At 36.3% G+C, this 18,350-nt stretch overlaps 1 protein-coding gene across 3 annotated transcripts in view; it reads left to right on the top strand.

Moving 5' to 3' along the window:
* TRDN (triadin) overlaps positions 1–18,350 on the top strand; it is a 245,164-nt gene that overhangs the window by 137,532 nt on the left and 89,282 nt on the right. For all 3 annotated transcript variants that reach the window (XM_083830645.1, XM_083830644.1, XM_083830643.1), the window contains 2 exons: positions 4,483–4,518; positions 7,738–7,791. In XM_083830645.1, coding sequence (XP_083686771.1) covers positions 4,483–4,518; positions 7,738–7,791 — 90 coding nt within the window. The remainder of the gene's footprint in view (positions 1–4,482; positions 4,519–7,737; positions 7,792–18,350) is intronic.

Here is an 18,350-nt window from a genome sequence, read left to right as displayed (position 1 = left end):
CCTTGCATCCTGAACCTTACCTGCTGGATTACACAATGTTTGATTAGGATATCATGTATTATTTAATTCACACACCGTGGTTGCTAACAGATGCTGAAATTAGTTTCTGTTTGTAAATGTGATATTACTGTCACATTCCTTTGTAAGTTTCTGAAGAGAAAAGTTGGTTTATATATAAGAAAAAAATAATGCTTGCAATTAGGGGTTCTAGATGCTTTTTTAAACAGTGCAGCATTAGCAGAGCTATCAGAAGATTGTCTCTGGAATATTCATTTATCTGAATAACACCTTTAATTTAGGATTTTTATATGAGTGAAAGTTTTCTAGGAAGAAAAAGCAGAAAAGTCTTTTAAGAGAATACAATTTGAGACCCATTTATTTCCCAGAACTAATGTTTATATATAGAAATTATAGGCTGTGTGTAGCCGTTGAAGATCTTCTATTCCTAAATGTACAATGGACATTGTATTACAAATCTATTGCTAAAAAAAATAAAATAAAATAAAATAAAAATGAAACCTAGTTCTATAATTCACATCAGAGCAATGTCTGAAACACTCCATTTTGTAAATTTGTTTAAACTCCAACCACCACATTCTGTAGCAGAGCACTGGGGCACCCTTGTCTAATGGCTTATTATGAACCTCCTAGGGACTCAATGGCATGAAAGACGGTATATGAGCTTAGAGGGATTTTTTTTTCTTGCCCCGTGTGTAGTTTAGATGTCATTTGCAGCTACTGTGTACTGATAGTTTACTTCAAAAGAATGCTGATCAAGGCCCGAGGAAAAGATCGAGCTATGTGCTAAAAAGAGGTGAAAGAATAAAGTACTGCTTTGCTGGCTGCCAGATGCTTATTCCTAGTTTGAATTCAAAATTGATCCTTTTAACCTGTACAGATAAGAACAGTCAAATCATATTTGATTAATATTTGTGTTTTTTATTATTAATAATAATAATTTTAAATATTTTACTGTTTTTTATCCTTTTTCAAGATCCAGTAAAAGAAAAATCTGCTCAGTCACCTAAGAGTCACCAATCATTTTTGCTTTTTGAGAATATGTACCAAAATATAACTGTCTTCAAATAATTCCTGAGAATAGCTGCAAAAAGGAAAGGGGTGTTTCATAGTCTTACAAATGATTTTGTTAGCTATAACATTAAAACCTGTTACAGGTGCTTTCAAAAAAAGCTTGTGGTTAGCTTTTGGATCTCTCAGTATCTGGGTGATCCATATAAGCCTTTTAAGAAGACTTGAATACCAAACAGGTTCTCAGCAACTCCTGAAAAATTGTGTGCTTTGAATTTGGGAACCAAAATATCAGAAGGGTCAGATTTTGAAGTCTCATCTGCTATAGTAAGTCCCAATAGTCTATTAAAAGTATTTTATTGATTTACATTGCTGAAGAAGTGGGGCTATTTTAGAGAAGAAAAAAAGAATCCCTTCTGTTGGATATCAAACAGTTCTGTCACCGATACCAAGGAAGCTACAGTGCCTTTACCTGCACTGCTGGTCAAGGCTGCTAGAGTACCCAGACTGCTGTTCATGTGTTATATTGGTCTTAATGATGTTGCATAGCTTCCAAGACTTGTATACATCATTCTTATATCACACATTTGCCTTTGCGGTTGCAAGACATTCAATGTAAAGTTTTAAAAAGAAAACAGCCTAAAGCTCTGGCAGTTATACTTCCTAGGATGATTGGCAAAGATGTGTTTAGGGTAATGTTTATATGATGCCTAGGAGTGGTGTCTAACAAAAGTTAACTTTTTTTCTGGAAATTCCTCTTAATTAACCTGAAAAACAGAACCACAGATTGGCTAGCAAAAAGGCCAGAAAGATTTTGCTGTTGCTACTGATTTTAAGAAAAAGTTATCATGACTATGGAAACCTGTTGTAATATAAGCTTTTTTCCCCAACAACTTACACACTATTATAATTTAAAAGTTAAAACCAAGACCTGTGCAAAGTAAAATCGAATAAGGTAAAATGCTCTTAAACTTTAATTGCACTAATATAACTCATCATTCAACTATTTTCTCAGTATTATTTTCCTTTGAGTTGTTTAGTTACCTATTGTTTGTGACTTATAGTAAGCAACTGCATTTCGGGACTTCGGAAGTCGCGATCAGTTTTGTCTCCTGTGAGATCTACCAATTAATTCAATTTAATTCTCTTTAATTAATTCTTTTATTTCATTCAAGCTTGAGGTGCCTAGATGTAAGTGTTATATACCTTTGGAAGAATCCAGTTGGTTTAAGGTCTTACTAAACATCCTCTACATTCCATCTTACTTGCATAAGTATGGCTCTAGAAATCTTATTTTAGGCACTTTGCCTTAAAAAAAAAATAGCTTAAGAATAGAAATATTCACTTTTTCATATAATCAAATGTTATTGTGATCATCTATTGATAATTTCTCAAAATTTTCAGCTCTTTAAAAAGATTTTCTTACTTGAAAGTTTGTCTAGATATTTACTGAGAATTTACTGTATGTTGATGTTGTGTATTTCAGAGAATTTACTACATGTTGTATATTTCAGATGATGGAAAAACACACAGATTCTTTTAACATAAATTATGGCTATAAAATATATTAAAGTATGCTGTCCTAATAAACTATGGCTTATATTAAAAAAAAAAAAAAGGAGCTTGAGGGCTTTATTTAGATCCCACTTGTTATTATAAATGATACTGCCAATTTATTTATTTTTTTATAACCTCCAGCAATAGAAGATTATTGTGATAAATGATTCATATCACTGCAATATACACCTTTTAAAATTTCCACATCTGGCTACTAATAGGCACTTCTTGAAGGCTTCAATAGGCTCCTTAGTCAGATAACATGGCTGAAAGCTGCTTCATGATTAATTTCATCTAAATGTAGTAATTATCATACTTTGAAGTAATGCCTGCAAAACATGCTTTCATAGAGAGTTAGTGGAAGCCAAGGATTAACCTAGAAACATTTCAGTTCAGAGCAGCATATCACCCAAATAGAATTGTGTTTTCCCCTGAAGTTTTCCATACTCTCTATTAGACTACTTGGCAGTCATTTGCATTACCTTATCTCATATCAACTTTTTCACAGCAATTTAGAGAGCTGTCTGAAGCAACTTTGTATTATTATTGATAATGGGATAGTCTTGGTTTTGAAAGCTACTTATTTTGGCAGCTTCTGCCTTAAAGTATTTCTTGTATTAGTGATTAAAAGCACAGTTAATTTATCATTCATAAGTTGTGGGTATAACCATTATCCTGCCTATATTCTAGGCACCCTGTAGATTATTAGAGAGGATGTTCATTTCTTCATGGGTTCCTAAGGGGGTAACTTCTACCATTATTCTATGCATCTCTGCTTCCTGTCCTATAGGACCTCGACGAGCAGTGTTTTAGCTGTACAAATAAGACTAGTGAAAGAATATGTAAGGTCTTTAGTATGGTTATAAAAGTAGCACACTTTCGTATCCAGATAAAATCCCTGAGGTAGAATAGCACCAACCACTAGAATGGAGAGTTATCACTGAATATTTCTGCCCACTTGCACCTACTTGTTAAGGATTCCAAATCTTCTCTCAGCCATCAGAAAAAAAGTTCTACAAAAGAACAGCAGTGCCACTTTCACTGAAGATGGGACCGAATAGCTCATTTAATAGCTCTGTTTAGCCATGTTGCATTTTGCTATAGCTGAGTTATTTTAACTTTTTTTTAAAACAAACAGGGACAGATGTTGCCTATTCTTACATGGTCCACACATAGAACTGAGTTACTTCAGGTTCATAAGTTATTTCATGTTTGCTCAGTTTTGGTAACAGTCATACGTGTTCTCTTTTTCACATGTAATGTAATGTAAGAGAAATGTGTTAGCTTGAATTTTAACTGGGAAAATTTTGAAGTAGCAGGGATCTTTCCTCTAGGCTGGACTGGAGAGATATCTCAGATTCTTTCTCTCTCTTCTCTTTAAACGTAAAGATGCCATTTGTTATGGCATTTAGGAAATATATGGCAGCTAGAGTTTTGGGTAGGTGTTGTGTGGAGCTGTCCAAACTATGTGTCAATTGTATGGTCAACAATTGTAGAGAGACCAGACTGGATAGTGCTTTTTATTGCTTGACTTTATCCTTAGGTTTCTAGGGCATCTTGCCTTACATTTCTGCAACCTGAGAATGTACACATGGTGAGCAACCATGGTTCAGCTAGTACATGTAAGCCATGGTAACTCAACCATATGTTGACTCTGACAGATAACTATATTGAAACTAAACATAAACGTCTACATTCATACAGGTTTTGTTGCATTTACACTTACATGCAAATTGGTGCAATTTCATCATGAAACAGAAAATAAATGATTCACTGCATCATTCAAATGCACTTTGCAACAATAAAATACGTACTGCAGTTCTCTGTCTACCTATGTAGTATATACTGTCTACCTATATATGTTTTTATGCATTTTTTTTTCTTTTTACCTTACAGATAAAAAAGAAGCTGCTGTGTTCAAAGAACTCAAAAGTAAGATGTTACTGTGCAATAGGTTATGATCTCTTTTACATGTCATGTAGTTTCAAACAGCATGGTTCAGTAATCCACAACAATAGTTATTGAATTGTTGAAAACACAAAGAATAAAGTAGCTACACCATTTATAATTGAAAAATGACATGTTTAGACTTCAGCTGCCTCCTACATTCTAAATCCATTCTTATGCTACTTCTAATTCTACACTCCTCTTAGTGACTGACAGTTTTCCCTTCCTTGTTTTCTATCACTGTCTTCAAAAACAAAGGTTTCATAGGGAAGGAAATGTCAAATGAGGTCTGAGCAGAACGTGCTCTCAGTGGCAGCAAGTTGGGTAAATGGACTGAAAGTCCAATGTGCCAGAGGACCATCAAATTTGTTTTTGCAAATTGCAAAAGCATGGCCTTGCCTATCTAGTTACCACAGATGCAGACAGAGACAGGAAGACTTCTGAGGCAGAAGAGAGGTAGGAGCTGGGCTGTTCTGCATAAATAAACTCCTCAAAAAAAAAAAAAAAAAAAAAAGCTTTGAGTATTTTGCTATTGACAAGCATATTGAGAGTATTGTTACACCTTTTTCTCCTTCAAATTGTAAGCATCAATGCCTCAACATAGTAATAATAATTTGACATAATTACACTGGCAAGATTTCATTTGCTCAGATCTCTGTAGTTAAAGTACAATATACAAAAATGTTCAGAAAACTATGGGGCTTTGTAATCTCATTCAAATTTATGATTAAAGAATACACTGACTCCAGACACCACATATGATCTTTCCCAGCCTGTACGGCAGAAGAATCCCCTGCCATCCTCATTTTCAGCTGAAACTTATTCACATAAAGATGTAGAGTCATTAGCACTGAAATATTTTGTGAATAATGAACTATGGACATATTGGAATGAGTCCAGAGGAGGGCCACGAAAATGATCAAAGGGCTGGAGCATACCTCCTAGGAAGACAGGTGAGGGATTTGGGGTTGTTTAGCTTGGAGGAGAAAAGGCTCCAGGGAGACCTTATAGCCTTCCAGTACCTAAAGGGGACGTACAGGAAAGCTGGGTAGGGACTCTTTGTTAGGGAGTGTAGTGATAGGACAAGGAGTAATGGCTTTAAACTAAAAAGGGGGAGATTTAGGTTGTGCCCATGAGGGTAGTGAGGCACTGGCACAGGTTGCCCAGAGGAACTGTGGATTCCCCATCCCTGGAAGTGTTCAAGGCCAGGTTGGATGGGGCTTTGAGCAACCTCGTTTAGTGGGAGGTGTCCCTGCCCATGGCAGTGGGTTGGAATTAGATGATCTTTAAGGTCCCTTTGAACCCAAACCATTCTGTGATTCTATGTTTCTATGATTCTATGATTCTATAATTAACTAAATAGCATACACTTAAAAAAAAAAAAAAAGTTTAATACATTCAGTACATTTGTTTCAATGTTACTGAGAAGTTACATAAATAGTATACAGAACTTTTTAGTAAAATATATATGTATTTTTTAATCAAAATTATTTTACTTGCTCAAAAATGAAACATTCAAATTAAAATAATTAAAAAGGATGCTACCATAAAAAAGAATCCTTGTCTAATTTATTTCACAGATGTTATGAAAATAAAAATATAGTCTTGTTGGCCAGCAAGTTCTATCTGAGAGCTCAGAAGGGAATACATGCAGGATTCCTGCATTTCTGTATGAAGTCTATCTTGCCATTTGTAAAATATGTGTGTTGTATATCCTACTGCTTTTACGGGAACAAGCACTCAGGAAAGTAATGCTGAGGAGTCTTCTTCAAAGTCTTCTACGTACTTCCCTGAAGGAGGGGTGAGCACCCCAAGTAATTACAATGCTGTGATAATAACTAAGTTAGGGTATAATTATCTGCTACAGACTTTTAAATGGATGGAAACAAAACAATCCCACACATGCGAAACTATATTTTATTTTCATTATGTTTCACAAGACAATCTGATGCATCTTTTATGAACATTTCAAAAGACTGGAGGGTAAGAACTTAAAATTACATTCCTGATATAGCCATATTCTTTTTCTTTCTAATAACACAGTGACAGATGTGAAGGATTAACTAACTTTTTTTTGGCATTCTGTAATTCAGGTTGTGATTAAAATGATTAATTATTTCCTCTCACAGTATGGAAATATGAGTTATAAGTTAGAGGACCTTTTAGTTGATATAAAAATCCATTATGAAAGTCACTGGTGTTTAGCTTATGGAAAGTTGTTAGATTATCCTGGTTTAAGCACAGCCTGTATTAGCAGCCCTCACAGATAAAAAGGATTAGCTAAACACTAGTAAAGAGTAAATAAATCCTGAAGGCTAGTTAGGTTCTTCTACCCAGGGCTAAGATTCTCCAAGTCTGCTCAGGGGATGCGTATGCTCTTCATTTGAAACTTCATTCCACCAGGAAATATTCTACCTCAATAAAGAGACAATAGTGCAAATGTTTCATAAAAAGAAAAGAAAAGCTACATCTAAGAAGCCAGAGAGGCCATGTTTCTCTACTAGGAGAACCAAGCAGTTATTCTTCCAAGTGCAGAACCAAACATGGATTTGTTCCCCTCATGTTCCCCCATTCCTCAGAACGGAGAGAGATTCGCGGTATAGCCATGTCTGTGTGGAGGTACTTTCCAGAAGTAGCCCAATTCTCACTTTTTTCATCATGGAGAGATTCAGACTGGGGGGAAAGGATACCACTCTGAGTAGCTGTGGCAACCCAAGAGATGCCACTGCAGAAATGACAGATACTCGCCAGCTGCCATAGGCTGGTTCAGGACTTTCTGTTCTCACAGCTGCAAGATCAGATGTGAAGGCTCCCGGCCCACAGCTGCTGCCTATGTGGGGAGGCCATGCCCAAACCCCTCAATACCTGCTTCGCTCTGCTTTGACAATGGGTATGGAAGAACTAAGTGGAACAAGCTAAAATAAGGGATTCGGTTTCTTATGGCAAATCTATACTAGTCCTGTGGTTGGCAATTTTGTTGATATGTTTGAGTTAATTGAAAGCAGTTCAGCTCCTTTCTCTTTGGATAATCTCTTTGTCTGGCTCTTCAGTTAAAAAAAAAAAAAAAAAAAAAAAAAAAAAAAAAAGCTACAGGCTGATTTACCTCAATGGAAGACTTCCTTTATATTTCTGGTTTTTAAGATATAACACTATAGTAATTGGTTTGGTTTGGCTTGTTTGTTTGTTTGTTTGTTTGTTTTTCAGAGCCAGCAAAAGACCCTGCAGCTAATCCATCCACCAAAAAAGCAGTAACACCAGGTAAAGGAGTAAAATGTTCACTTTCAGGGTATTTCTTGTATTCTTGAACCAGTTTATTGCATCATAGCACCATCTGCTGGATTATACAAAAGCCACTGTTTGAAGGGTGTTTAGTGGTGGTGATTTTTTGTTTGTTTGTTTGTTTTGTTTGTTTTTGCCTTTGTTTGTGATAATCTGTAGGTCAATTATTTGCTAAGAACAATTGAATTTTGCAGAATTTTGATAATCTCTAAAATTATCGCTGCTTCTTGTCCTCTCATAGCAGCTGTAAGGTGGCATTTTGGGTCATTCTGAAAATTCGGGTTCTTCAGAGTGCTGGTCCCACAGCAGGTTTTACAAAACTGGAATTCTAAGAAAATGAGCTTAAATATGCACTGAAAAGACAGGCAAATATTTTTAAACAAAGTAATAGCACAAATTCATATCAAATTCAAAATGGATTGTAAAAAGTACCACCTTTTATGGATTTCTGTTCTGTTCTGCTTCACAGTCATCTTAAAAAAATTCACATAGTAGATCTGCTAAATTTAATGATACTGAGTCTAATGAATAACAATCTACATATTCAGAACTTTCATTGTTTTACCAGGTTTAAAATTAACTATTAAAAAGCAGAAAGGATTCATAAGTGAAAGTGTGATAGCTATAAAACCGTAATATTCTTTTAACCTAAAGTAGGACAGCTGACGTTGCAACAGGTTCAGCCAATGTTACAACAGGTTCTGTGTTGCTGAGCTGTTCCTGGTATTGGCATCACAGAAGTGCACTGTATGGGCACTGTCCCCATGGACAGCCCATTCTCCCTGTTTCTTGCCTCCAGCTGCTTCCATTGCATGTGGCTATATAAATCTATGTGGATATGTGGTGTCTTTTTTTTTTTTTTTGACTATTCTCTAGCTGTCTTTCTCTGGTTCAGACCTTTTTCAGTGATCTACCTCACAGATCACTTCCACTGAATAAGGGAATAACAACTTGCATCAGCAGGAGAGACTGGGAACTGGCCAAGGGTCAATGCCAGCCAGTAACATCTTAAATTGCCTCTACCACAAAGGGACTTGCAGCCTTGAATTGCAGTCGATATAGGTAAGCATAGGGCATAATATACAGCAGTTAACTGTGAAGCTGACCTAAGAAGTTGCCATTTCCCCACAGACGCTCCCAGTGTCTGCTTTCTGTGTTTGTTTGACACCGTGTTCAGTTGTGCTAACACAACTGGGAGAATAGTGTAAACCACACCATTGCTGTGGGCTGGAATTAAAAAATATCCTAGAAATGTGTGTGTGTGGCAGGGTGTTCAGTCTGCATCACTTCACTAAATTTGGATTAACAAACTTTTATATCCGTGTACATGATAATTTCTTAAAGCATTTTTGTTGCCAAAGTGTGTTGTATAGCTAGACCCTTAGATATCCTGACACTACACTGCAGAAATCATTATGTTAGAACCATATGCTCATAATTAATTTATTCCACCTGCTTGCCTCCAATGTTTGTGTTCATTTTTGAAAAATATTCCAATGAGTCTGTTTGTTGGCAAGAACGGCGATGACAGTAATGTACTTAAGATAAAGAAAGAAGAAAAACTGGTATGGCTTTTATGGAAAAATAAAATGGGTTTGTCTGTTCCAACACATTTCTAAATATCTAGTTTGCCTTAAAAATGGTAAAGAGCAGTAGATTATTGACTTCTAGTTTATGCGTCCCCTCATCAAATACCACTGTTCTCTGAAAATTAATTTACCTCCAGAATAACTCACCATAGCGAAATATTAAATATGCTTGTTTGGCAACAACATAGCTAGACTGCTGCCTATTAGTACAGTAAATTAAATACATTATCCAATTTCATATTTCATTTTCTTCCACATATCTTATTACATCGCAACCTGTACCCTAGAATGCCTAACGCTGAAGGTTTATTCCTATTAACAGACTGAACAGACTGAGAGCACAGCTGGTCATCTTCCACTGCTTCTACACCACATATGTTCTTGGTCTTAAAGTCACTGGTAAAGAAATCCCTGCCTAATACATAATGAACTATTTTTATCTCCATATGGTTATATGGAGAAAGCAGAGAAAATTACTGTAGAATTTTGTAGTCTATGAAAGCTTCTGAGTCTGGAAACTGGTGGCTGCTATAGGAAACCAACCTTAATGAATATCTGTTACCAGATTTTCAAAGCGCATATTTTCAGATGTACTTTTGTCTAACTGGAAAAATTTCCTCTCTGATGCCCGTCTGAAGATGAAGACCAAAGCATTTGTCTTTAAAGAGAAGTGTAATAGTTTCACAGCTATATGCAAGTTCTGAAGGGAGAAAGACGTGTTGAAGAGGTGTTGAAGATTTTTCATGATGCCAGCCTTCTCCAGTTACTATCTTTTGATATCTCTATCCAAACCCCCTGCTGCTCTTTGCTCTCACCACGGTTTGTCACCTCCCCAGCTGTGCTGGCGGGACAAGTCTGTGAGTGACCCCACCTTACAAAACACCTGTCTAGCATTCCTCCCTTGAGGAAGGGCACAGGTTTCTTTCACAGGATTTCTTAGACCATCCCATGTGCACTGGGCCGATCTCTGAAGGCCAGGCAGCTCCCAAGCTTCTCAGAGTCTGACATTTAAGTGCTGAGCACCTGCCACATCCCACTGGTGGGCAGTTTTGATCCTCTGGTGAAAGTGGAAAGAGCTCCCACACTGTGCTGCATGTCTCCCCCTGCAGTTGTCACTAACACATGGCCAGGTGAATGGTCCAGGTGTCAGCAGTGGCTCACAGGTGCATGGCAGCCTGATGGATCTGCTTTGGCACCAAGAGGAAAGCAAGTACAGGAAAGTGCCAAGCAGGGAACAGAGTGTGTGAAACAGGCTCAGACCATGCAGGAAGCTTTTTGGTATGAACAGAGAGGTGTTTGGGTTCCCCAGCAGGCATGGAGCATCAAAGCCACCAAGCCCCACATACTCCCTTAGCTAGGGTGAGGGCTAGGATCAGCTCATCTGTGAGTGCCTTCACTGGAACCACCAAATGTTACTCAACTTCATGTGCGTTCTCTAAGCACTGGTGACAGTGCTTTTCCCTCATGATTTTCTTGATTTAAAAATCACACTCAATTCTTTTCAACACTGTAAAAAATTAAATCCTAATTGCAGCTCAGAATTTCCCTGGAACGGTCTTGCAATTTTTAATTTAATGTTATAGTATAATTAACAGATTTTGTAGTGTCACTTAACTGTCTAATTGCTGATTTTTAATGCCTAATTTTTCCCATCTTCCTCTCCACACACAATAAATTAAAAAAAAAAAAAAACTCATTAATTACTCCCTTTGGGTTCATAATAGAAACACTTTTTGACCATCACTTCCCCCTGAAAATCAATGAAATGTATTTTGGACTCAGAAAGAATAAAATAAGTATGACAGATGAAAGGTCTATTTTAACTGCTCAGATGTCAGCTGCATCCAATCTCTCAAACCTACTTTGTCAGTTGTACTAGAATTATTATTATTTTATTATGTCTCTTATTTTTTTTTTTTTCACTGGTAAGAAGGAGTTAGGAAAAAAATATATATATATAGGATTCCTTGTGAATTCCAGAAGAGTTTTCTTTTTGGTCCAGGTTAGCATAATTCTTCCTCTCTCCCACCTTAACTTTTGGGGTATTTAAATATTATATCTTCTCTCAGTTATTCGGTTTCTATCTGGTTTTAAAGGTAGAGTTACAGGCTTGGGTGTCTTTTCACATGAGGTAGAAATTATCTTCTCCCCAGTCCTCAGTAACCTGCAGAAATTGGGGCTTGATCCTCACCTATTTGTCCCAATGAGTCTCCACTGGCATTACCGAAGCCCAGCAGCTGACTCTTCTCCTGGTCTGCCAGGAATTCATTATACCCCCAGCAGCTAATACCTTGCTGCTATTGTGGTCCGTCACTCAACATTTTCTCAATATCCACAGAAATCTGTTAGGTGGATGTAGATAAATAACATAAATCATTTTAGCCTACTAACATTTTCATCCCAACTCAAGCCTAAGAAGCTATTGCAGACTAAAAGGTCTTATATTGCCCTCTGGATCGTGTAAGCTGGATCATTATCCAACTCTTAATGGGAATGGAAAAGTGAATTCTTGACATATGCCGCAATAAGGGAAGAATTTTCCAGTGTTAAAAGATTTCACTTTAATACTTTGTATTTTTCATATACAGGGTTTATTTAAGTGGAGCATGAAATAGCTTATCTTACACTAAGCTTTCTAATCTGAAATCCAGTTTTTATCCTCTAGTTTTTAAAAACTTCTTGATCTAGAAAACAGGATATTTTTGCTAGTTTTGCTAGAATGATGAGATGCCCAATCTCATAGCCTGGCTGTTGCATTTGTACATTCCTTACAATATACTGCATTCATTATCATATAGTGTTAAAATAATTTCCTATACTTCTGTTCACATGAGAGTTAACAATGAATACGTGTGTACTATAATAATAATAATAATGATAATAATAATAATAATAATAATAATAATAATAATAATAAACTTGTTTCTTTGGCTATTACCAGATATTAAATGTTACAGTCTAGTTTTTGCAATGCTTCAAGGTACTGTTGTATTACTAAAACTAAAATGGCATTACTTTAAGAGCAAGGCAGGGGGAGCAAGTTAACTACAAAACAAGAAGTGGCTTGGTTCTTTAATACACGAAAGTTAACAATGGTTAGAAGAGTCAAAATAAAATGCCATTTAAAAACAATTGAGAGGTAAAAGGATTAAGTGACCACTGTTTATGGAAAAGAGCATTTTAAGGTGTTTTGTTCTGTGGCTGGCAAGATTTAATAGCCCTGAAGTTGTTTCATGATTAATTGCTCTCTCAGCAAGAATTGGACCCAATTTCAAAGCATCTAGTATGTCTTTCAATCTCTTCTGAGTCAACAAAGCATTTAAGTACATGCTAAAGCTGTGTTGAATCCAGACTGTCGCATACACTGTATATGATTACCTTCTCAGACGTTTGTCTTTAGGAAGTGGTACCACCTTTGCTTTGCTAGGAAGGGAATAAATGGGCCTCATCTTGCCCACTGGGGCCATTATGAAAATTACACTTACTTTACAAAGGAGCAGGAGTGAAGTCAAAAGAGGTGATGTGGACTCAAGTTTTCTGTACCATATGTGATTGTATTACATATAGATTTTACAATATTCTTGAATGTAATAGTGCTGTGTTTCTAGTGATACAAGTAGACAGAAAGTAGAAACACAATATACTCCACTGTGATGTTTCTTAGGTATGATTTTTCTCATGTCATACAGGTCTGCATCAACTACAGACTTGAATGTTTCTGTATTAAAAAGTTGCCACCTAGTATCAAAAGTACAAAGCAATCTACTATCAATCTGCAGTACTGCTTTATTCTGCAGAGTGACACAAATAATCTGATGTTTTCTCTCGTTTAACAGCTGATTGGAGTGCACAAGTTTGGAGATTTACATATTTCAAAAATAGTGGTTGCTGATTTTATTTCATGTGTGTGCTAGACTGATCTCAGAGTTTTATCAACTGTCAGATCTACACACTTCTCCTAACACCTTCTGTTGATGTCCTCCTACATAGAATATCCTGAGTTGGAAGGGACCCACAAGGATCATCAATGACACTGTCTCTGTAGATATCTTCTTTAGAAGTTGCATGTCCTAGTTACAAAAATATTTAGCCACATGCATGACCTTTGACTCATACTTTGAGAGCAACTACACCAAAGCTTTTGCTCACTGCTTCCTTCTACCCTTTTCTTTTGAGACAGTTGACATCAGTCTCCAGCTCTGAGCCAGGCACTACTGTTACAGCTCCTGTTCAAAATTCATTAACTCTGAATTATATTTATTCCTTTAGGATTTTGATGTGTTAATTTTTAGGATCTACCTGTTTTGTTAATGAATTAACTAATCTAATCTACATATTGTTTGACTAATGACATGCAAAATCTTAAACTAGAATTTCCTTCAAAGGGTTTTTTTTCTCTTCTGAAATATTCTCATATTTTCAGTGGGTTACAGAGCTTGAAGCAGAAGTAATTCCCTTATTCCCTTGTCACAAGAAGATGCAGTATGAGTTATGACCACCATCCCTGGGTATAGTTTTGTCATAAATCAATTACAGTCATTTGACTTTTTTTTTTTTTAACCTCAAAATGAGAGAAGATTGGGAAAAACTGAATTAGTTCCATCTTGATGTAGTCTGAGAGCATGGGTACACCTGCTGCAGCTGATCCAATACTCTGTAACTTTTTGTGTTGCCTGTTGCTCCCCTTTGAGAAGTTCCACCTAGAATAACAATAGAGATGCCTCCCTAGAAGCGCTCCTGGTTCAAACAGATGTAGTTCAACACAGTATTTCTCTAAATCCAATACAGTTTCCCTCTAATTATTCAGAATTGACTAGAAATATTTATGTCTGAGCAGCTTAGTCATCTTAGTCCTCAAAAGGTTCAAAGTATCCCTCAGATCTCTATTTAAATGAAATACAGTTCAAGGTTTATCATAAGATCCTCTGGCAGACACTAACTCTATGTCTGTGCTTAAAGAATCACATCATGTTTTTAATTTACTTTTTTTGCCTGGGTGCCCATGCCAGAACTCTTGAGACTAGTGAAGTTAATTTGTTCCTAAATCAAGTAGTGCTACTGATGGGCATTAAGAACTGATCTCTTCACAGGGGCTCTGTTCATAACATACAAGCATTCCAGAAAATGAGTGCTATTTTTGGGTGACACACCAGTTCTGAACATAGGCAGTTTCCTAGTCAGAATTGTAGGATTAGCCTAATTTTCTTTTTAAGGATTGTGAATCAGAAAGAGTTTTATTCCAATGGGAAATTAGGCACTGTGGTCTATGAATACATCCAGACTGTGTACTAGTTATGCTAATTCTGGCAGGAAACTACAAGACCCACACCTTCCCCTTGCCACATGACAAAAATGATGCGTGTTTTCCTAGGAGTGATCAAATATATTCTACATTTACATAAGTGTGCACTTCAAATGTGCTGACTTAAGCAACCAATTTCTTTGCATGTGATTTCCATCCCCAGGGAATGTTTTTCCTTCAACTGAGAGATTTGCCAGGTTGTCAGGACAGACATTGGAAATCTGCATTCTTTCCACATCTTTCTTATGATGTGGATTCCTCTTGATTATCCTAACTTTTGCAGAAACTAACAAAGCATTTTAGACTCTGAAGAGGTAAAGTATCCATCTCCCTTCTGAGAGACATCTTCATCTTTAGGCTTCAGTACTGAAGCCTTGTGGAATTAAAATGTTTTTGTTTTGTTTTGTTTTGCTTTGTTTGTTTTTTTCTGGATTAATAAACTGGATATTCTAAAAGAATAGAATGATAGGCTCTCTTCTGACTTAAGCGTGGGAGGACAGATCTCCTCAGTTTCAAAGAAGGATCTGAAAACTGAGAATGATCCACCCTCTGAATGACCCCATCTCCTAAGAATCCTAGGGGCAGTACTCAGTGCATTTTGATCATCTTTTTTTCCTTTTCTTTTTTCTTTTTTTTTTCAGCTAGCTTGCTGATGAATAAGAAAAGGTTCTTGAGACTTGAATGAATGTTTCTAGCCATCTTTATTCAAATATGACCACATAACACAGAGGATCCTATACTACTACTGTTATTCTAACTTCAAGATTTTTTGTTTGTTTGTTTGTATACACCTTTCTAGAAAAACGCAGTTTGTTGACTACTTTAGAACATAGAGGGGTTTTCCCTAAAACACCAAGGTATAACCACCTGAGCCTCTTCTCCATGACAACTTTGACAGCAAAACTGTTGTATGGTGATGTGGAAGGATCTTGAAAGCATCTAACTTGCTTTTGATGAGGACTGACCAAATCAGCCCAAATTTAAGGACTTTGGTCAATCTGATGATGTCTGTCCTAATACTAGCTTCCTCACTGAGCTTCAGTCATATAGTCAGTTCACTATCTTTATCAAACAAAATGTATGGTGGCAGTGGATTTGGCAGTGATGCAGTCAGAGAAGCAGCAGTCAAATTCAGGAAAATGAGTATTTCTGGGGAGCAACTTGAAAAATCTGGTTCAATACAAAACTTTCTCATGTGGATTATCTCAGGTCGAATAACATGACCCAGCTCATGTTGCAACCTTTCCCTTCAACAGAGGAGACTAAAGGGACCTTTTCTGTGTCTGGCTGCTTATGTTCTCAATATTCTAAGAAAGAATATCTTGGAGAGCTTTAGCACTCCAACTCAGTTGGTTTTAATTAACCAACATTATAAAAATCTAAGAGGGGAAATGACAGGCACATAGCCTATAAAACCAAGATTACAAGACTGTAAGACAAGGCTATCTTCCTACTCTCTAAGGATTTAGGTATTCAAGACACTGCCTAGAATATGACAACAGCAGTCTTTAACTAGATTCATCAAAATAATTGTGGAAAATTAAACAAAAGCACAGAAAATGCCTTTTTCTGCGGCTACTGAGTGCAATCAAAACTGTATTGGTTATCTGACGTGGCATATACCACAGAACAACAAATCCATTTGAAAAGCCATTTATTTAAATATTTTCCCAATCGGTGTATTTCCAAATTCAGTTTTTATTTTTCTGAACACTTCTTGGATATATGTGAATTAGAACATAACACAAGTGCATGCACACACACGCACACAATACTTGTGCACACAGATACACAGATTAGAATGGGATGTCAATAGTTCTCTCTTGACAGATGGCAGAAGGTCACAGTTTGTGACTGTCCATCGTGGTACTGAAGATTAAAGTGTACCACAGCAAACATGCCAACCTACATGCTTTTCAGCACTGTTGGTACTCTAGGGAAGAGTGTGGCTTGGGGAAAAGATGAGCAAAAGCAAGTTCAGGTTCTCTTCTCTCTTCCACCTGCTCCAGCAGTATCTAGGGGTGTGTCACCAAAAACACATGTATATGGCTTTAAGAGCAAGTTATACACCATTTTTCATAAAACAGAAAAAAAAATTCTTGAAAGCATCAGAGCTTATTTGATGGTGAAATATCAAAGTAAATCCAATCTCGATTCCACGCATGGCACAAATATAATTTTTTACAGAACTTTCCTGAATGAAAACATGTAAAGTCCCTCTCTTTCTCTCTCCCTCTCTCACACATGCACCCACACACACACACATCTTTATAGATAAGAACAACAAATGTCATGGCAAATATCTAATGTGCCTACAGTTGGCAATATCCTTTCATGTGTCATACTAACTACTTGTTAGCAAATAAATAAATAATAAAAAGACATTTAAATCAAGCAATGATAATGTGAGGCAAAAAGGAAAGACAAAGAAAAGATCTAGACCTGAACTGTCCTGAAGTTTATGGCTCATGCAATGAAAGATTTCAGTTCATTCTATTAAAATACCACAGGAGGCATAACCTGAAATTTTTTATCATCTCAGATTTCCACTGAAGTTCTTGATGTCAAGTTCTATTAGTTACTATTTTTTTTTTTCCCCATGTGAAAGGATGCTATTTCAAATTGCTTCTGGAAGTAAAACTCATACAAAAGAAGCTCTATGGAATGTCCTTAACGTTTGCAGTTTAAAAAACAGGAAACAAAGCTAAATAAATAAAAAATGTTATACTTTGCAAAAATGCTTGCTGAATGTTGTTAATGTCATACTGTTCCCTGATCTCATGAGAGCTGACAGATCTTAGAATGAGAGGGAAAAATAATTGCCTCAGAATCACTAAAGTCTAATTACATTTTCTTTAGTTTCCAGGAAGCAGTCCTGAGCAAAAGCAAAACAGAAAACCCCACGAAACCAATCAAAACCTTCATTTCACAGGATGAGTCCTAAAATATCTGTATGAAATTGGATACTCTGAAGAGCACTTGCACTACACAAAACCAAAGCTGCAGCTGTTGTTATGATTAAGCTCTTTCAGTCAGACAACCCCCTGAGTCCCAAAATTCTGTCCTCTCACTTTTTCCTGTTTCCTTGGCCTATAATAGGATTGCCACCCAAGCTAGGATGCCATCATAAAAAATATAAGATTTATCTAGGTAATAAACTATTTAAAGCCAACCCACTCTTTATCTCTACCACTTACCCTTATTGCTGGGAGAATCACATTTCTGGCTCATTGCTTGGACCACATCAACCTGCTGCATGACCATCTCCACTGAATCTCATGTCATATATACAGTGTGATTGTAAATCATCAATGATAGTCTATATTATGTACATTATATACTAAACACATTAAAATGTTCTTTATATAACTATGCTAAAGCTGGGTCCCTGATTTCAGAAAACTAACCTTTGTGCTTTAAAGTGCAGACAAAATTGCTTATGAAATTGTCATGAAATTCCATTAACATTTTTGGTTAAATGGTAAAAATGAAAATCCTTTGTTGTTTGTTTGTTTTACAGAGCTCAAAACAAAACTATTTAGAAGCTACATTGTGCTTTAATATATATATAAGCTGTCTCTTCGGATAGATTTTAAAACAGAAAATAAATGAATATTTCATTCCAGAGAGAACTACATGGTTTGCTT

The sequence above is a fragment of the Anser anser genome (assembly GCF_964211835.1).
Source record: "Anser anser genome assembly, chromosome: 3".
Classification (NCBI taxonomy): domain Eukaryota; kingdom Metazoa; phylum Chordata; class Aves; order Anseriformes; family Anatidae; genus Anser; species Anser anser.
This window is presented reverse-complemented; position numbering and strand designations above follow the sequence as displayed.